At 36.3% G+C, this 21344-nt stretch overlaps 1 protein-coding gene across 1 annotated transcript in view; it reads left to right on the top strand.

The window, feature by feature from the left end:
- Nucleotides 1–20168, top strand: part of NECTIN3 (nectin cell adhesion molecule 3) — a 61425-nt gene extending 41257 nt beyond the window's left edge. Inside the window, exons 6-9 of the mRNA XM_039717889.1 lie at nucleotides 9281–9419; nucleotides 10749–10830; nucleotides 17824–17886; nucleotides 18381–20168. Of these exons, the coding sequence (XP_039573823.1) occupies nucleotides 9281–9419; nucleotides 10749–10830; nucleotides 17824–17886; nucleotides 18381–18557 (461 nt within the window). The 3' untranslated portion in view covers nucleotides 18558–20168. The remainder of the gene's footprint in view (nucleotides 1–9280; nucleotides 9420–10748; nucleotides 10831–17823; nucleotides 17887–18380) is intronic.
- The last annotated feature ends 1176 nt before the right edge of the window (nucleotides 20169–21344 follow it).

The raw sequence follows: 21344 nt of genomic DNA, 5'->3' as shown, positions 1-21344 counted from the left end.
TTACAAAACTTAGTTTCTGTAATGCTTAAATGACAAATTTTAACCCAAGTAAATTGTAGCAGTATTGAATTATCTTATCTGTTGTAGAGCTGGTCACTCAGATACTTCATAGAGGGCTAAATCCAAAATGGTGTATGGTTTAAGAGTATTGTGTTCTCTTGTTTGTTTTTTTTAACAATGATAAGCTGATAATACCGAGACAGGATTTAAACCTAAGACTTTGAAGATAGTGGTCTGGTTTTTAGGGATGATTCATCCATCTCTTTCTACTTTTATCTCTCTGACACTTGGCTTATTGTTGGCTTTGAATTGGCACCAGAAGCAGAGGTGAATCCCAAAAATTTGAAGGATGTGGTATGGCAGGAGGATTGAAGCAGGGAGATATAGTGTTTGGGATGCGAAACATGTTACGTTAGTTGGATGCCTCTACTCAACTTAATGGTAGAAACTCCCCTGCCCAAGATGTGTTGGTACTGTAAAAGCTGAGAAAACTATATCAAGAATAATAATTTAAGGGAAAAATAAAAATATCAAGCTGACACTGTTGAAATTTGGTACTGACTTTGATGGGAAACATCTGGAAAACAATCAGAGCTGGAAAAGTATCAGAGCTCATTTGAAGTCAAGAGCAAGTCTTGCTTTTATTAGCAGAAAACTGTGTCAGAGGCTTTGAAACCAACCAGGAAATGGAAGGAGACATTTTACTTGCTATAATCATACCAGAAAATTGGGTTTTGCTTTATTCAATTTTGTCTCTTATTTTAATGGGGGGGATAGCTATTTAAGAGTAGAAGAAATTTTGTTGGGGTCTTTGCTTGTCCTCATCATTATTGCAGGGTACATGTAAAAAGTATTTGAATAGGCCCCAGAACATAGTAAGAAACAAAAACTGAAATCAAGGCATATTTCAACTAAACCCAAGTATTTTTCCAGAATTTCTGCTATTTTCAGCTCCCTGACCTGTGTGGATATTAAAATATGTTGTGCTTTGTGTAGCAATAGAATCCTACATCAGTGAAAGAGACAAGAGCTGTTGAACATCAGGTCCAAAATAAAGTGTTCAAGGAAGTCATAGTAGGAAATTGTTGCTTTTGAATCAAGTGCCATATGAAACAAAATTTAAATTATGCCCTTAATGTTTTGTGGAAAGCATTAAGAACTCAAACATGTATCAGTGATTATGTGAAATATTATAGTTAAAGAACTTGCTGAAATGAAATAATATCCTTCATAGCCACAGATAAGGGTGGCATTTTCTTGATTTGGAGATGACATTCGTGATGTGATTTGCAAGCAAAATGTTACGAAGTTTGGCATTCCTCATCTTAAAGTTGTTCTCCATTTGGGAAACTTGCTTGGTACAGGAAGTAAAAAAAAAAATCAGTTTTACATTTAGAAAGCTCTAAATGACATCTGAAGTGAACTCACATAGTCTTAGTTGTAATTGGCCTTATAAACAAGAAGGGACAGTTTTAATTTTGTTATTCTTCAACAATAGAAGGTACCAAAATAAATAAATCTTACAGCTATCGTGGTTATGTATTGCAGGAATACACATGAACAAATGCTTAATTGATCCTGTGTTTGTAATTGATTTTATATGTTAATTAGTCCTTGTTGGTAATGCAGCTGGACAGTCTGACAACTGGTGGATGAATGGGAAGTTTTGAAGGAAAAACTCTTTGTAAAACCTTGAATTTCCAATATATTAATAAGACTGTAATTGTGCTTATTTCATATATGCAAGGGTAAAATTTGCCAGGATACTTGTGGATGTGGAGAGATAAGACCTCAGTATCAGAGGCAAAACAGTTAGAAAGCCAAATAATCAAAGCCAAACAAGTACATAGCTTGGAAGGATTTTGCTGGTACTGTTTGAAATTGTGTTTTCAGGTCATAAATCTTGTGTCTTAAGCAAATACCTTTTCAAAGAAGAGGGATTTGAACGTCATGACCTAGGGATGTGTGGGACATAGAACCCTGGTAAACCTGGATTCTTAAATCTCTACTTCTTTGTTAAATGACCAAACTCACTTTAAGTCGATTTTTACTAAAATCATAATCTGAATTCTTCTTATTCATTTTGGTAGTGCATCTTTCTTGCTCAGTTTCCTGTCTTCTGTCAAATTAATTCCATTTATGCATAGTTCCCTAACAAACCATCACTTTTTACATAGTTAAGGAATATAATTATGTCCTTTGAAAAGCTGTGTGAAATTTTACTTATGTCATGCTTAAAATGTTTCATTCAGCAGCAAGGTGTGTAGTAATCATGACAAATGTGAGAATTCTGTCTAGTATGAGAAAATTGTATGCCTGTCTCTGAGTAGTGAGATTAAAAATCATATTTATGGTTATTGAATTGTGATTTGTCAAATCACTGAAAGCTTGACAGAGATCTAGTTCTATCTGGCTTCCTCTTTGTGATGGTAAATTTAGAGTGCTTCTAATGTGGTGGTAGTACTGCTTTCATGGATCTTGCTTATGGGCATTTAACTAAATTACATGATACAATGAGCTACTTGCTGTCCATGCAATATTCTCTCTGAAAGGTTCAAGCTACAATAATATGTTTAGAAATGTTTTTTTGATTTTAAAATAGTTAGCTTGCAATGGGCAAGGCAAAAAGTAACTTCAGCATGGCATAGAAATAAGAAGTGTAGTTGTATATATTATTGTGGTTGATTGGTATCATATCAGTGTCATCAGGCCATCACTTGGAACCTTGCCTGCAATACAGATGCATACATTTCCAGTAGACCTAAAGAACAAAGGAAAAAGCTGCATGCTGGAGAAGTTTGGTATCTGGCAGTCTCTTGTTTACATGCATAACCTGACATGAAATCAGTTTATATTTTATATTGAGGAATGAATATGGAAGTTTCTTTGTGCATGAAGAATCAAAAGGCTTATAGAAGGAATGCATAGATATAATTATTGGTTCAACTGTTTCAATTTTTGTTGTTTTAAAAACCTGAAGGCTCCTTGCTCAACATAAATGTTACTTTGAGATTAATACATGCCATTTTTAACTATGCTTCTTTCACTAATCCCAAGGTGAGGCTGAGTAAGTTTTATTAATGAAACAAATGTTTTTGGAGAGAATAGCTTAAAAATCAGTAGTTCATGTGACTGAGCACACAACTCGTGGTTTTTCATTCTTATATTCAGTGCCCTGAATTATTTCTGAAGGGGAAATTTAATGTGGAATAATTGACTCTGTGGCATCATGAATTAATTTGATCCAGAATTCCCTATGGCTGGATGGAAAGGTAGAGGACTGCTTGAGTTTTTCCTCCTTGGAGGAGGTAAATAATGATGATCAACATCTGAGTAGAAAAACTCCCATCTCCTTATTTTGAGGAGGGCAAATTGTGTACCTGAAGGCTATTTTTATTTTATTCACTCCTCATACTTTCTGTACTGCTGCAGCTTAACTCAAAACCATGTGTAAGAAAGCTAGTTCAAAGCTTGTGAGTAATTTAAGACCTCTATTGTGCCATGAACTTGAGAATGAAAAACTATTCTTGTAGAACATACCCATCAACTTTGCTTTCTTATAAACCCTTAACTGATTTAGCTCGCATTGACATTCTGTGCCTTTTCTGTGTCTTGTCTACTTCTTTGCTCTTTCCATTAGATCCTCCTACTACTACCACTCGACTGCCCACGGTTCCCTGGCATCCTTCGACTGATGGCACCACAGGTTTAGCAACAGAACCTAGAATAATAAATTTCCCAACATCAACCTTGCCAACAAAACAGGACGACACTTGGGGTATCGTTGTTGGTTGTGTGGTGGGTGGGGTTCTTTTGCTGTTACTTCTTGGTACTCTGGTTGGAGCTGTCTACTATAAGAGAAGAAAGACGTTCCGCGGTGACTACTTTGCTAAGAGCTACATTCCACCATCAGATATGCAAAAAGAGTCCCAAATAGATGTTCTTCAGTCAGATGAAATGGGTTCTTACCCTGGCAGTATAAAAAAAGAAACAAAGCACCCAATGAACTTAATATCTAAAGATTATTTGGAAGACCCTGGAAAACCTGAGTTGAACAATGTAGACAATACTAACAGGTACCAGGACCGTTATGAAAGACCAATGGATTACCATGAAGGTGGAACATTTGGAATGGGTTTTATGCATGGTGAATTTTATGAGGATGATGACTTTGTTTCTCACTTAGATGGTGCAGTAATATCTCGGAGGGAGTGGTATGTGTAGTAACCACTGAAAACTAAACGTGTACCTGCAGTTCGCTTCATTGGCTGGTCACTTTCAGATTGTTTATACTTACACAAGAGGAGAATAAACTTTGAAACTTTTTTTTGAAGGTTTTTATATGTTGACTTGACACAATGGAAATACTGAATCTGGGGAAAATATATTTGAGCTGCTTTTTTTTCCCAATGCTGTACTACTGTTTAAGATTTGAGTTTTAATGCAGAGTGCTTATATTGGTCTATGTCAGAGTTAAAAAAAAGGCTAAATTAAAGTTGCCATTCAATATTGTTTAAGAATAAAAAGTGGCTGTCTTGGCTCTCTGATTTAAAAATAAGTTTACCCAAGGCAATGATCAAATATAGTCTTTGGGGGCTTTGAATTACCCAATCTAGGTACCATCCACAGTAAACTTAAGGCTTCTATATAGCAAATACTTTACCAATTAAAATAAGTTACAGCAGAATTGAAGCTTTATTTTCTAGGGTTTTTTTCTGCATAAAAATGAATACCTCTTAGCATTTTAATGAGCCTTCTTGTAACTATATAGTTAAAAGTTAAGTCATTGCACTGAAACTAACTTATGAACAACATTTTGAGGAGTAACTGTAAACAGGTCAAAGGCTTGTATTTGAATAAGATGAAAAGTTATTTTTTTATAGTCATTGATTACTAAAGCTTACTCTAGTGTCTGTATATATACATACAGTGAGGTGTTTTGTTAGGCCTGTAATTGGCAGGATGTCAAAACTCATTAATGCATACAAGATGCTCTTTGCAACTCCACAGGGTGCAATTTTTGAGACCTGTTCTGGAGGCTTTGTGGGAATCTTACCATTGAACTTAAAAGCTGGTTATATGGACACAACTAAGGAGGAAACACCCATATAGATTCCAAAGCTGGAGGCTAATGTGAATGTGCTTATTTTCCCAGGTGCCAAAAAGCATTAGTTTCTATGACCAGAAGTTAAAACAGCGGTTTTACGCTGCTTCTGACTAAGTTACAATACCTGCTTTGAAGAGGGTAGACAGAGTTTCAGATTATTAGTAGGGAAGTGGACATTTGCACTGCTACTTCAGGTATTGAAAATGCACTCTTCAGTGGTGCAACTCAAATAGTCTATGAAACAGGAATTCAGTCTCTGTGCAGTCTCTGTACCACAGTGGATTTGGTTTCCCTGCAAATAATTCATACTGATTTTACATGTTCTTTAAAATGACATGGTATCCATTATACATAGGAAATCTTGTCTGACATGTGAAATAGTTCTACTTTATCTTGAGCAGATTCACCAAACTAAATCTGCCAATTATGCGAGGAGGAATGAAACAACTTTAGATGAATTGCAGAACAATGAATTCATAAGTAGAATACTAAATCTTTTGAAGTGTTTAGCTTGCGGAAATTGAAGCTTATAAGGCTATTAGTATTTGAAACCTGAAAAGGGTCTGCTACCATTAATGTGAAATAGGCTGCATAAAGCCGCTCCATGAGCATTGATGCTGGAAGTTCTTTTCTGTCCTCATGATGTTTGGTAGCTTACAGCATTTAGAGCTTCCCAAAAATAGTTATATTGAGTGTTGTAGACAATACACTGTGATTGCATATGACTGCATGTCTTTAAAAAATATTAAGACAACAGCTTTATTTGAAATTCAAATGGAAAAGCATCCCTAAACAACTTAAGTTTGGGTTTGGATTAATGGAGTACATGATTGACCAAAGTCTCAAAAACAATAGCAAGTGATATTGTGGTTATCTGTAGTTTGAGTGCAAACAAAAGAAAAGGAGTGAAATTTCTAGCAGAGGGTTCTGATCCAAATTATCTCTGGAATAAAGAGATTATACCTCTCTTCAAATAAAAACTTGATATATCATCTTTAAAAGATGGTTTTACTTGGAAATAAACATAACCATAAACCAGTTTTCCACATGGGATATCTTGCTTTTGTCCCAGTGGATTTTTTGCTTTGATTTTTAAAATATATATATATTTAATTCCTATGGGTTGAGAAGTTGAAATGTTCTGGAGTTGAAGTTATTAATAGGGATAGGGCTTACGTGCGTTGCAATGTTTTGTACATTATATCTACTGTAAAAACAATTGATTGTACTACAAATGGCTGTTGTGTGAATAAACTTTTTCTTACATTCTGAAACACAGGTAGTGTTCAAAAATGTTTCCCAGGTATATTCTTAAAAATTGGATATGGAGAAGTACAATAAACTCATAGGCTGGATAGAATGAACTAAAGTGTTTAAGCTGTTTGAGATGAGCTGTTTAGTATTCCCCTAAGAGAGCACAAACTTATAAAACAAATGTCTTCAGAAACTCTTTTAAGAAGATTAAGAGAATGATAAATGGAGGTGTTTGCTGTCCAAAACATCTATTTCAAGCACAGCTGATAAACTAACTAGGAATTGCATACTTCAAAATAGTCTTGTTTTTTTCATTCTATTGTCTTTGTTTACCTTAACCATATTTCTTGGAGTTAATCAATTCCCATCTATTTCTGACCATCTGGTGGTTAAAATGCTTTTTAGGTGGCACCACACATGTTAGGTGCTCTCTTGTTCATCTTGGCATGGTGGTCTGGGTTTATAATCATTCTGCTGGTTAGACTGATGTTTTGCCAAACCTAATGAAGTGTGTCCTGTGGTAATTGCATTTAAGATCCTGTGTGTCACTGTGCTGGGATATTACTATTTTTCCTGGTGTTTAGAAGCAAATGGGTGTTTGTCATCTCACCCATAATCAGACTCAATGGGTGGGAGTTGATTGAAAGTATAATACTTTATGATGTGTTAAAAATATAGCAGAATTTACTAGAAGAAAATGCACCATGAAGTTAGGATGAAGCAATCAAGGAACTCTTCTGATATAATAACAAGACCAAAGCATCTTCAAGAATTCTGGACCTAAGAATGTATATTAGTTAGTTGAGACTTTCCCACTTCAAGAAGAGGGCACCCAGTATAAACCAAACTTAAGCCAGTTAAAATGCAGTAGAAGGGTCACTTCCACTGATTCTTGTGCCCATTCTTCAGGAAAAATTATGAATTCTGCCTGTGTCGCAGTTTAAGCCCAACTTGCAGCTAAGCACAACACAACTTCATGCTATGCCCACGCCCATCTTCTCCCACCCTGGTGGAATGGGGAGGAGAATCAAAAGTAAAACTTGTAGGTTGAGATGGGAACAGTTTAATAATTGACAACAAAGTAAAATACAATAATAGTAATGCATAATGAAAGGGGGAGAAACAAACAAGTGAGGCACAATACTTCTTTTGGGGTAATTTCCTCAGTTTGTATGCTTGGCATGGTGTTCTGTGGTGTGGAATATCCCTGTGGCCACTTCAGGTGATCTGTCCCAACTGCACTCCCTCCTAGTTTTCTTTTGTGCAACTCCTCACTGGCACAGTATGAGAGACACACACACAAAATAAAAGTCGTTATCTTAGAATAAACATGACTTAACCTACCCATGTTTTGGTTTTTGCTATCAGCACTCTTTTCATGCTGAAACCAAACCACTGTACAAGCTCCTGAGAAGAAATTAACTCTATCCCAGCCAAAGCCAGGACAGTTTATGGTGTTGGGGCTGGTTTCATAAACCAAAAGTGGTACGTTGCATTCATCTGTGAGGAGCAAAGTAACTTCTGCAAGTTGTTACTCTAGGACTTTATGTTTAACATTAAGGAAGTCACAAAAAAAAAACTTATTTCAGTTTTTTTCGAGTTACTTAAATATATTTTGTGAGTGCGATCCCAGGGGCATATTCATGTTGGATCTTTGATAAGCAGTGAGGGGACAGGAATTGCTTTATTAGAGTGCAAGTCAAGCGATGTATTTTGGTTTGGTTTTTTTTGAATTGAAGGGTTTTGCTCAGCTTTCCAGCATACAGGCAGAACAACATTAGAAATCTTAGGAAATGATAAATCATATTGCATAATTTCAGGGGTTTTATCTGTGAGTAGAACGTAAAGCTGAAGAGGTTCTCAAAATTTCCTTCGGTAAGAGATTAAGTAGAGAATGGTTGTGTTGAATTTGAGTAATAATAAAGTGGACTGCTTTAGAAATACATTGAAGGTATAGAACTGTGTTAATTTTCAGTTTCTTCGCTGTTAAATTTTCTGATTCAGTACTCAATGTAAATGAGAGCATCATTTAATGTACGCTGCCTGAACTTTGTAGGTAAGTGTTTAGTGCAGCTGACATGAATTACTCCAATTGTGAAACTTTTTGTTGAGCTTGTTGGCACAAGTTCAAAGCACTGATGATTTTAAGTTAAAGTATGTTAGCAGGTTTTTCAGTTTTGGGACTTAAAAATTTATTTCTAAGCATAGTGAAAGGAGTGGCCTTTAAAGACTGACAAGTATGTTAGTTCAGTATGAGAGTTGTTCAGTGTTGGATTTGACAATGCTAAGGTCAAAAGAAAAATGCTGTAAAAGCAAACAACCACAGCTTTTTCTCTCTCCTTATTAAAATTTATTTATAAAAATTACTTTCTTGTAGCTTGGAGTGTGAAGTCCTAAAAATGGTAAGTGGTCTTAGGGTTTGCTTTGATAAGTATCAGTCAAATACTTAGTGTTTGTTTGCATATTCATTGCTCCTAGTAGTTAGTATATGGGGTTTTTTACCCTGATTTTGTTTTTCTTTTTTGCTTTCTGCAAACTTAAGTGTCATTAAAGAGAGATTGTCAATAAACCATAGCTGCCCAGATTTTTGAATTAACACCTTCTTAGCTTATTTAAGTGCAAATCATATGTTTCATAATATTATTTACATTGAAATCAAGAATGAAAGCATGATACTTAATAAAAGTAGTCCATAAAATTTTTGAAATAAAAAATTTTTATTTCTTGAACTCTCTTAATTCCACCAGTTTTTTAGTTGGGTAAGTTGAAGCAATACTGCAAAAGTGCTAGTGCAGGGCAAGGTTTTCTGTTTGGCAGTGGCAGGAAGAAGCGTTTCTCAGAACAACACTGAAGTAGCTTATCTGAGTATTGAAAGTATATGAACTTCTTAAAGTTGTAATCTATGCTATCACATTGCAGATGTGCCATTTAAGCAGACATCTTCTGTTGCTGTAGCAGGGGCTGTGATTGGAGCAGTCCTTGCTCTTTTTATCATTACCATCTTTGTGACAGTGCTGCTGACCCCAAGGAAGAAAAGGCCAGCCTATCTTGACAAAGTGTGAGTATGTGTTGGACTTTTTTTTTATTCAGCTGAAAGTGATATGCAGAAAGAGTTTGTTCTGTACAGTAATTTAAGTGTCTGACTTAATTTAGCAGCTATTCAGCTTTTGTAATTTCAGGGCTCTATTTTCAGAGTACACAAATGTGAAATCACACATTTCTGAAAAAGAAATGAGGAAGGTAAGAATTACTTTGGAAGTAATATAATATCTCTTGAGAAGTTTGGAGTTCTTTGAAAGAAAACTACTCATGGCTGTAACTGGAGGGCAAAAAAGGGTTCCCTCTTGACTGTTGCCAGTGACTGCTAGTTTGTTGTAACTGCAGGTCTAACTTGCAAGTAAATTTGCCATGCTTTGCAAATGTGAAGGCCCCCTAAAATTAGTTTTGAAATATTTGTAAAATTAAGCAAGCTCCCACAGATACATGCTTAGAAATTACTGACTTCTTGTGCTTTCTGGAATGTTGGTTGTTTCTTCAAGTCTCTGGCACAGACATGCAGTTTACTTTGTTCAAGGTGATCAAACAAAAAAGAAGGAAACAAAAACATCTGGAAAGATGTTGCCAGTTGAAGTGAATGATGTCTAGATTCTGTTTGGAACATGCATTAAAAAGTGACAGGGGCTTGGAATATTTGTAAAGATGGGTCTTTTTACATCCCATATACAGTTACTTATATCCCATATACAGTTAAGACTAAAACTGAATTAGAAATGTTGCTCATGTAGTTAAGTAAAATAACTAAGCCTTTAGCATAAAATAAGTTTCCTCATTTGCATTGAGCTAGCAATATGAGTCAGGAGTCTTCTTTTGAGCACCTTTTACCATTGTTTCTCTTAAATTCTGTATCTGAAGCTTATTTCTATGAATCATCTTAAACAGTTGAATTCTTTTATAACCACTTGCTTTCACTGAGAAAGTTAAAATAGAAAAAGTCTTGCATGTAAGAATTGCTAATAAGGCTTTCTCAAGTAATTGTTTTTTAAGGGAAGCCTATAATTTTAAAAGTTGGTCAAGCTGTATCTCATAACTTAGAAACGTGTTAGATACCAGTAGTTTCTAATCCTCCTTAGTTGGAGTGTATGGAGGGAAGTTCAGTCTGCTTAATTCAGGATGCCATAAATAACAAATTCTGGGTAGTGCTTTTCTACAAAAAGCGTGTGCCAGTGGTAGACATATTCCATTACAATATATCACATCTGAGTCATTGCTGACTGAAAGGTGTTTGTCCCTGAGTATTGAGCGCTGGGTGATTTGGCAGTTAATACCTGACCATTCAATTGGACTTCACAAACACGATGTGTCATATTTCATTCCCTCTTTACTACAGGATTGATCTTCCACCCACTCACAAACCAGCCTCATTTGAGGAGAGAACAATGTCAGTGCCACAAAAAGAAGCTATGCTTCAGGTGAGTAAGTGTTTATATGCATCTTAAATTAACTTAAGGAAAGTGTTAACTTTGCTCTATTGTGTTAACTTGGTCTGATTTTGCCTTCCTGATAATATATGGAAGCCTTTCAATGGTTTCACAACCAAGCTGTTTCCCTACATATGTGATATCTGAATCTCTTATCTATAATGTTAAAGTCATCCGTAGAGGTCAGGAAACTTGTAGACAGATCATATATTGTATTTCTAATAGACTTGGACAGATACAGCTCCTTTTGAATTAGAAAAACCTATAGTTGAAATTTTGTGTTAAGAGAATATACATAGTTTTATAAAGCAGTCTTCATAAGAGAGAAAAATTATGCTTGGTAAACTTAAAAACTGACCTTATCAAAAGCTCTCTTGCTAGAAACAACTGCCATTCTTTTAAGTTATTAACGGTTGAGGGGTGGGGATAGATTGAATTTGGGCTTTGACATGGCTAATCTACCAAAGTATGAATTTGAGTCTCATTGAAGACCACTAAATCACTTTCAAATATTTGCAATTATGTAACTTCTAATTTTATCTTTTCTGCCTGCATTTACCAGCAGCAAAGACCCATACCAATTTCATGCCAAATAGTTAAATTTTTAGTGTGCTTTCAGGGGTAGCTTCTTGTCATCTAAAGTAATGCTGTCCAAGCAAGACAGCAATAGGCAAAAAACTTCTTTACCAGCATTTAATGTTTGTGTGGGTGTAGTCTGATCAAACCGATTTGTAGAGGTCACACTGGAAAGCTGATTCTAGCAAATGAAACAGTTTGAGTAAGTGGGGAGCAAGGAGGGGTAGGGCTACATTCTTTCTTGCAGCATGGTTTTGAGGTGGACTGGAGTGCTTGGGAAACTCCAGGTGAATTCAGGCTTCTCTTGCACTAGGCATTATAGAGGAGACCTGTTCTTGAGAGGTGACTTAAGCTAATATCATTGATTATTACACTTCATATAATAAACCCGTCAGTTATAGATTCTGGCCATGGCCCCTAAAGTGTCTTGTGTGTGTTTATATTAAATTAATCAGTTTTAGAGTTCTGCTTCATTGAAGAAAACTTCTGTTACCTATCAGTATTTGTAAGAATTAGATTGTAATTGTTTTTAATAAAATTTTTGTTCCATCCTCAGTACATACCATAAATGATGTGATTCTGACCACTGATGTGCATGAATCATAACACTGAGCTAATTAAAACAATCATTTGTTTATAAGAAATATCATTTTTCCAATACTATGGTGTATCTTTGCAGCTGTAAGGACCTATAAACGTCCTTTCTCATAGAGGGGAAAATAAAATGTTCACCTACCTTTGAGAAGGATTTTGATGGAGTTCTTAATAACATTGAAAATATTCTTGTAGATTTTCTTTGTGATTGATGGTTCCTAAAGCTCACCAAATATCAGTTGCTGATAAAAGTTTTCCTTGTGTCATAAATGTTACAATGGGTAATACTTGTGTATCTTGTTGCTGAGTGAAGCAGGAAACTATTCTGAGATCCACTGCTGTGGTAGTAGTGGATCTAGTAGTAGCAGCCTGATGATTACAACATTGTGAAGGTAGAAAACATTTTGTTGGCATAAAGAATAATAGGTTTTCATCTTCTTACCTTAAATGTGGTCTAGCACCAAAGATGGCACAAAAGAAGTGCTTTTCTGTGCTCAGGATGAGCATCATAGCTATTTCTTCTGTTACTGCAGTACTCAACAATTGCAATTTTTGATGAATTATTCTTCTGCTAATATTTCTGCTTAAAGTATTTGAAAAAATATTATCTTACTTATAGAATCAAAAGATATTGTCTATTGTGTTATTTGTGCATCTGTAGTGCTGCTAGATGGCAAAATGACAATACTAGGAAATGCAATTATTTGCAGAGGTCCTACAATTATTTGCAGGTCCTTTGCAGGGCAATTTATAAAGGAGGTAGACATAAGAGAATGTGTACCTTATTGCTTTCCTCTTCAGAGCTTTGCTGTCTTTGAATTTTTTCTAGGTTGTGCTTACTGTGGCTTCTGTTAGTGGGTAGTAAAAAACTTATACTGAAGCTGGCTGTAGTCTTGGAATGTTTAATTCAATGTTTTATGAAAATGTATTTTGTAAATAGAGAAAAAACTGTAAAGAGACTGAATTGATTATTTGTTTTCCACAAGTTGGATAAACAGAGTTTTAAGTTGTTTTGGGAGGAGAAAGATTCCCCTTCGGGTTAGGTGTTAACTAGATTTTATTTAAGAAATGGATGTTACCACAACACTGTTAGTGTACCTGTCTTTTTCTCTCTGTGGAACTCCAGAACCAAAAAGACCTGTAGCTGGAGGCTGTTTTCCTAGCTGATACTACCTCTAATCAGTATGTACTGTGTTATGCTTGAGGCAAGAGCTTCATTTTATCTAACAGAAACACATGTCAAAATGCTGGCTTTAGCCAAGAAGTGATTGGTTGTATTGTTTTGGTGTACCAAACCTACATTTGGATTGCTGTAAAGAGGCAAGAGAAACAAGTTAGCAGCCTGTCAGGATGTCTCATCCTGTGCGACTAAATATCTGTACTCACCACTGTGCTAGCTGATGTTCCAGTTGCTGTTCATGCCTACCCAGAATGAGATGCCAGGTGAGCCTCTCACTGGGTAGATAAGATGTAAACTTCTGGATCTGCTGAAAAGAACTGTAGGGGGAATGTCACAGCTTTGTCAACCACAACAGATGATCAGTTCAGCCTGAGTGGAAATGATAGGCTACACAAAGGTGCAACGTAAAGAAGAGTGAATTTAAATGGTGTCTTCTGCATACTCAGAACAACTTAGAATTGAAAGTGGATTTATTCAATTTAGGCTGATTCTGGTAAGTTGTTATAAATAAGGTGCAAGTTTTTCAATCAGCTCTGCTGTTATTACTGTACTGAAATCATGTACAGTAGCTTTTTTTATCTTGTAAAGTATTTAAGATTCAGCAGATGATGCTGAAATTCTCCTTTTTGTATCCCAGCAATCAGAATTTAACTAATTTTATGCATATCTGAGTCAGCAGGTGATGGTATTAAAATGAAGGGAAATTAACTGGACCTATGACAGTAGTGGATGGCCAGTCTCTTTCATGGACACTTCTTGAGACTTGGAACCTTTCAGTTTACTTTAAATATATGTTCTCATTTACATGCTAGTGTTAATAATGCGCTATCTGTATGTACAAGTACTATGTAACTGAGCACTCATAATTTCTCTGTATTGGTATTTGAAGACACAAATTTATAACTGAGAAAAACTGGTTCACTTATGGCCCTAAAAGAGGGAGGCAAAAGTCCAAAACATAAGAATACTATGGAAAAAAATGACATTATGCATTTATTTACTATGGAGATTGTAGGTTCATCTTTGTCAACTCTTTTGTCAACAGCACTGTTACTTTTGTCTAAGTGTTCTTTTAATAATCATTGCCATGGAAATGCTATTCTGTTGCTCAGAACTATCTATTACGTGTAATGTGAAAGAGTGATGAGCAGCCTGAAGGTTATGTCCTTGGTGAGAGAGGAATCTCTGCTTGACAATGCAGTTTTTGAGGCGAATCAAGAAGAAGTTGAGCAATGAAAGAATTCCAGTGGCTTAAAGAGGATTTTTTTTCTATCACATGATATTTTAAAAAGGAGTGTAAGAGGGTGCACTAATTCTGGCAGTCCTTGGAATCATTAGAGTAGGTATGTCTGGCCATGAGAAGACTGACTTGAGACTTGCAGCTTGGAAGAATGCCTCACTCTTTAGCCAAGCAAAGTTCTTTAACTGTAGTATTTGTATTACTGATCAAAGCAGGAAGGAAAAGGTGAGGTTGTCTTAGCACCATTAAAAGTATCAAATACCATTTATCAAATGATGATGTTTCTGAATCAAATTTGAAAACATCAGCCACTGAACTCTTAAACCTAGTATAATACTGATTCATTTATAGGATATGGCTCTCTTGCACACTTCTATTTCTTTTCGTCATACTTCTTATGCAGGTGGGAATATCTCTTCCTTGATGAAAAAGGAAGCAGTATTGTTATGATTTGCCTTATACCACAGAACTGTTTAGACAAACAAGATTGAATGGAAGGGAGCAGAAGATGTGCATCAATAAAATCATCTGTATTGATAAAGGATCTTGGAATAGGAAAAATAAAAATTTACCAGGTTGGGTTTAAAATGAGGCACAAGCTTTTTTTGTTAGTGGATGCCTTTGTAATGGAATTTCTAAATTGGAAAGGATCAGAAAAGGGAAGATGAAGTTTTTAGTGAGATAATTTGTTTTAGGCTTTCGAAGAACTGTTTGAGAAGGAGAACTCTTAGAGTAAAACTGAGGTTTTATGAAACTCTGCAAAATGTAATGGTAAGACAATGCAAACTTCTGTTAGGAGTCCAAGCACAGAATCCCAGGTTGTTTCTATGCAGGAAGACAAAGACTATGTAGCTCAGCACCAGTTTTGTTTGACAGAATGCAATGATTTTGGTTGTCACTTGCTCCGTGCCTGTAAAATATATAATTGCATCATTTAGCAAAGGTATTGTCTTTTCATGCCATGTGAAATTATTTCCTTTGACTTAGTTTTAATTGAGTAACCAACTCTGTGTTGCTGTTCTGGTTTCCAGTGAGTCTCTAAATCATGTCCACATCCACTCTTGGTAGAATTTCTCAAGCAAGCAGATTTTTTGTTGTTGTTTTATGTTGTTTTTTGTTTAAAGAGCATTAGCTTTTGGTGGAGATGGAAATTCTTTTGTTCCTGTGTGTGTTTTGCCTCCTTGTGTAGTGAACTCATGCTCTTAGCTCAGGTATGAAAGAGCAATGCTGCCTGCTAAGTGGTAAATCGCATATTCTCAGAAATGCAGACTGCATTTTAGGACTTGAGAAGCAAAAGCATGGTGACTTTAAGGGCAGGAGGGGACACTTTGAAATAGAATTACCAGACAAAAAGTTTGACAAACTAAAGTTGAAAAAATAGACCTGTGAAGATAGTGAAAAATAACTGTTGAAGGAGTGGAGAAGGTTAGGAAATATTAAATGATTTTTAAGTTTTACATATTAAGACTTGACTCAAAATTGCTTCAGAACTTTAACTAAATAAATGTGGAAAGGTAAAAAGTTAAGGGGAAGGAGGAGAAAGTAAGAACAAAATATTACTGAGATTGGGTTCTCTTCAATATAATTCTTGAAAGTAAGAATACGGATGTATGACCACTGGGAGTGTTACCTACCTGTATGAATACTTGTTGTGGAGGGACTTCTGTGCAAAGATCAGCAACCTAGCCTACTTTGTGTTGTTGCTATCACTGTGATACTGTTGGGAAAATATGGAACTGTAAAACAAAAAATACATACGGTTGTGCAAAGATGTTGCTTTATCCTGTTACGGTCCTATACTAAGTGTGGCATAAAGGAAGAACTTAAGTGGGAGTGATGGTACCAGAGTAAAAACTGTATCCTGAATCAGAATTCTTAGATGGCATTACTTGGTGTCATTTAGATCAGCCATTAACTCAGGCAGTTGGTGATTAACTGGATGTTTGGAAACAGCCCATTTCACAAATGAAGTTTTTCTATCACAATGGTGAAGAAAAAGATAAATGTGAAAGAAGGGAGATTTTAATGCTTCTGCAGAAAGTAACTTCTCATCCACCAACATTCACAAGTCCTTCTCCTCGGGACTGCTGTCAATCACTTCTCTGTCCAGTCTGTGTTTGTGTTTATGATTGCCCTGACCTGTGTGTATGATTGCACCTGAAAGGTGCAGGACTTTTCTCTTGGCCTTGTTGAACTTCACAAGGTTTACAAGAGCCACATCTCAAGCCTGCCAAGGTCCCTCTGCAGGGCATTCTTTTGCCTCCAGCATGTCACCACACCACACAGCTTGGTGTCATTGGCAAACTTGCTGAGGGTACCTTGATCCCACTGTCACATTGCCAAAAAGATGTTAAACAGTGCTGGTCCTGATACAGACCCCTGAGGAATAACACTTGTCACTGGTCCTTGCTTGGATTTTGAGCCACTGATGAGCCATCTCTTTGAGCATGACCATCCAGTTTTTTATCCTCTGAGTGGTCCACCCATCAAATCCATGTCTCCTCAGTTTAGAGATAAGGATGTCATGTGAGACAGCATCAAATGCTTTGCACAAGTCCAGGTAGGTGATATCAGTTGCTCTTCTTTTTTCCACCAGCACTATAATCCTGTCATAGACAGTCACTAAATTTGACAGGCTCAATTTGCCCTTAATGAAACCATGACAATGCTTACCAACCATCTCCTTATTTTCCATATGCCTTAGCATAGTTTCTGCTCCTTCATCTTGCTGGGCATTGAAGTGTGACTGACCTGTAGTTCCTCATCTTCTGTTTTAAGACGTGGGGGTATTATTTCCCCTTTCCCAGACAGTGGGAACCACAGTCCTGCCACTACTTCTAATACAGGATGGATAGTGGCCCGTGAAAGTGTCTTTAGAACTTGCAAATGTATCTCATCAGGTCCCATGAACTTCTTCACCTCCAGATTCCTTAAATGGTCTTGAACCTCATCTCCTACGGTGGACAGTTTGGCTGGGGTGGAACTAGTTTTCTTTGCAGTATGGGGCCATGTTTGGGATCTGTGCTGAAAATAGTGTTGATAACTCCTGGAAGTTTTTTATTGCTGGACAGCATCAGGACCTATTCTGCTTCTTGTTTTGCCCTCCTGGCAGATGGACTTGGGGTGTACACACAAGACTGGAAAGGAGGCAAGGTATTGGAGAGGAAACACAGCTAGGACAGGTGACCCTGACTGATCCTCATCTTTTTTCCACCAGCCATTGGATTGTAAGAAGGATTCTAAATGATAACCAGTTAAGATAGAAATTATAACCAGTTAAGACTTCCTAAGGCAGAGTGTATTTTGGGATGACTGGTGTCTTTTTGTATTAACCAAAACTGTTCTGCAGTTTTGAATCTTGACTTGTTTTCCCCTGTAACTTTTCTTCTTTCAGAAAGAACATTTTGCTTTGCAGAGCCAGTACAGAGAGAGAGATGCTGGAAACTTGCAGCACATGGTAAATAATAAGATGGCTTGAATTCCTGATTGAAGCTTTGGTTTCATGTTTTTCCATGAAATAAACTTATTATGTCGGTTTTCTTTAACAAAAAAATATTTGTCCATCCTGGTCAATAACTGTTGGATTGTGTGAGTTAAGTGAAAAGTGGCAGTACCATTTGAATATCCTATAGTAGTTTGATGACTAATTTAAATACTTAAACACTCCAGCTTTCAATTCTCAGTAACGTAAAGAAACCAGAGGAATGTTGACAGACATTTGTGTAGTTAATGATTTGCTCTTTAGATTTATCAAGCTTTAGAGTCCAGCTTCATTTGAAACAAACATTTGAGGTTAACTCTGTTAGTGGAATTTTTATATTTCTGTTTCTTTACTCATAGGATTGTCTTGGAGATCATGTATCTTTGATTTTGCTTAAAGCTTTACCAATAATAGGAATTGCAGGTTCTATGCATGAACTATGAAACTTACTACTTCTTGTGTGTGTTTAGAAAGCTGTGAATGAAAGGCAACTTACTTGTGGGGCTGAAGAGCCACAGGAGCAAGAGGGTCTTCAGCCTATGTATCCTGTTTATGAGCAAACTTACTACAAAAATTGGAGCAACAGATACCCACAAAACTCAGGACCTGGAAGAGCCTACATCAATCCAAGGGAGCATTATGTATGATTTTGTACCCAGATGTCTTCAACAAGGGTTTTATTACCTGTTGACTCTATGACTTTCACATCTTTTTGGCTTTCATCTCTAAAATAATTGGGGGTTTTTAATGTGTGAAAAAAATGTATGGAGAATTTTATACAGGTAAACCATATGGAATTAAAAACTTGCCTCTAGTATTTGGTATGTCTGTGATTTTGTAGTAATATCAATCTGCCAAATAAGGAGAGACACTTAGCTTTATTAACCTTCAGAGTCATAATATGTATAACCTGTATAATTGGTTGGCACATGCCAAAATGTAGTTAAGCTTTTTTTGCTGGTTAAGTCTGGGAGCATTCTCTCTGGATATTTTACAATAACCTTACGCTTATAAAAGTGAATAAATATGAGCAAGACAACTGAATGCCTTGTGATGTTAGCAGTCTCAGGCTGAGCTATCTTAGACAACTTGGGATATGATTTTGACTGGCCTTAGCTATTGATTTCTCAACCAGCTCTACCTCTCTCAGTCAAATGAAAAACTAGACTACCTCTCAAATACTGACTGGCTGGTCCATAAACTACACTGTTTGTCTTCCCACCTTGTTAAAAGTGAAGCAATTACCTAACATCAAAAACTCTTTATTGTCTATTGATTCTGCCTGTTGCTGGCTTTGGTTTTACTGTTAGGTCTACATGAAACTTAGCTGAAGGTAGATGACTAGGCAGAAAGAACTTTCTTTAAGTGTCTTCTGTGAATCTACATCTTACCGTTAAACTGCTATTTAGCTGTTTTCCCAAGTATGATTCCTATTTTAGATGCTGCAGAGTTTATTTTCCTTGATAATAGATACATTCCTTGTTTTTTTTCTCAGTTTCCAACAGAACTGCCTGTGATGTGTTCTTATGTCTTAGCAAGAAAATAAAAGCTTCAATACACTTCAAATGCTTGTTAGCACTGTCCTTTAATCTTAACCAGTAGTGTGAATTAACTGGAGAACATCCTGACATTACCAGTGCTAACAGTATCCCACATGAGTCTTTTGTGTTTGTGGTAATGCTTAAAAAATGTGCTCAGGATCTTTCTAGAAAAGTAAGTTTTCCTGTGAACTAGAAATTAAATATTTAGCAAGTAAAAATATGTACATAATGTGTTAGTGCTAAAATAAGCTCATAAGACAATCTTAAAATATTTTAAGGCAGTAGAAAAACGTGATGTGTCTAAAATTTGCCAGAGAAATTTAACAGTCTTGAGTATTCTTAAGTACATTAAGGACATAAGTACAGAATTATGGTTTTCAGTCAGATGACATGAAGGACAAAATGTTAAGAATGCCTGGTGTCATGCTGAACTACCCATTGTACAGAATTGAACATTACTTCTGGGATATTAATGTGTTTCTCTGCAGATGTGTGGGGTTTTTTACAGGCAAGAGTCAAGCTGTAGAAGCAGCAGAATTCAAAGCTAGCATAGGTGAGTGTGCTGCAGGCACCTGTATTCAACCTGCATTCATCTCCATCACAGTACAAGTTCATGAGATCCCTGTCCACAGTAGGGTGAGGTAAATTAAATGCTTCTAGTTTGTTACAGTTAGCAGCTAGAAGATTATGGTGTGGGTACCTGTATTCTGGACCCGGTAGAGCTGTAGAAGCAGCAGAATTCAAGGCTAGCATAGGTGAGTGTGCTGCAGGCACCTGTATTCAACCTGCATTCATCTCCATCAGTACATGAGATCCCTGAGATCCCTGTCCACAGTTAGGTCAGGTAAATTAAATGTTTCTAGTTTGTTACAGGTAGCAGCTAGAAGATTGTGGTGTGGGTACCTGTATTCTGGACCCTGTAGAAGTAGGTATTAGCTGTTCTCTTGCAAAGCAGCTTTCTGCTAAATTATGTGATTGAAGTTGACAGCTGAAGGAATGGCAAAAAGAAAGGTTGGACAGAGCCTGCTTCTTGGGAGCTATCTTTAAAGCACTGGCACCTTGCTTTTCTCTTAGGAACTGGGCACATTCATGTAAACTGAGAAACTGTTTTCAATTTTAAAGTTTCCTGCTGTATTTGAGACCTAAAGAAGGGCTTGTGTCCCCCAAAACTGTTTTTCAATAATGTTAGTTTAAGTAGCTACCTATTTACATGAGCATTGCCTCGCCTATCCTTACATTACTGCAGCTCCAAAAGGCATCAGCTATCAGTGCATTGAAAGAAAACAGTGTCGTGGCCAAACGAATGGCAGAACATGGAGAGGAACTATACTGCCTTAAGATAATCTGATCAATATCACTGAGCAAAACTTAATACCAGAAATATTTGAATAGGCATTATAGAATGGTTCAAAACTGTTGCTGTGGCAGTGCTTCCTCTGCATTCAGTAGTACAATGTGGTATTGAGCAGGTGATCACTTCAATCCCTTTTGCTAAAAAACCCAATTATTTTGGATTCAGAAAAAAATCTTATAGTGCTTTTTATAATTATTTGCAGATACTTTCCCTTTTTTTGGTTTGGTGGTTTTTGTTTTTTTTTTTTGAAAGAGTTAAAACTTTAGGGGAAGGAAGAATGCTATTAACAAGGCTATAATTGTTTGGTTTTTTAATTTGTAAAAATGGCTTAAAAATAAAAATGTAATCCAACTCTGTGGTCCAAGTTACATATCAACAAACCACATAAAACTTGATTTGCAAACTACCCATCAGGATGTAGTTTGCCCTGAAGTCATTAGGGAAATACAATATCATTTACAGGTTTATTACCTGTGAGAATTTTTCCTTTGTAATCTGTTCAGGGACATTTAGTGTATTAGGTTTTTGAAATGTTACTT

This window comes from Passer montanus, unplaced genomic scaffold (genome assembly GCF_014805655.1).
Source record: "Passer montanus isolate IOZ18808 unplaced genomic scaffold, ASM1480565v1 scaffold39, whole genome shotgun sequence".
NCBI lineage: Eukaryota > Metazoa > Chordata > Aves > Passeriformes > Passeridae > Passer > Passer montanus.
The sequence above is the reverse complement of the archived record's forward strand: the minus strand, read 5'-3'. Positions and strand labels throughout refer to the sequence as shown.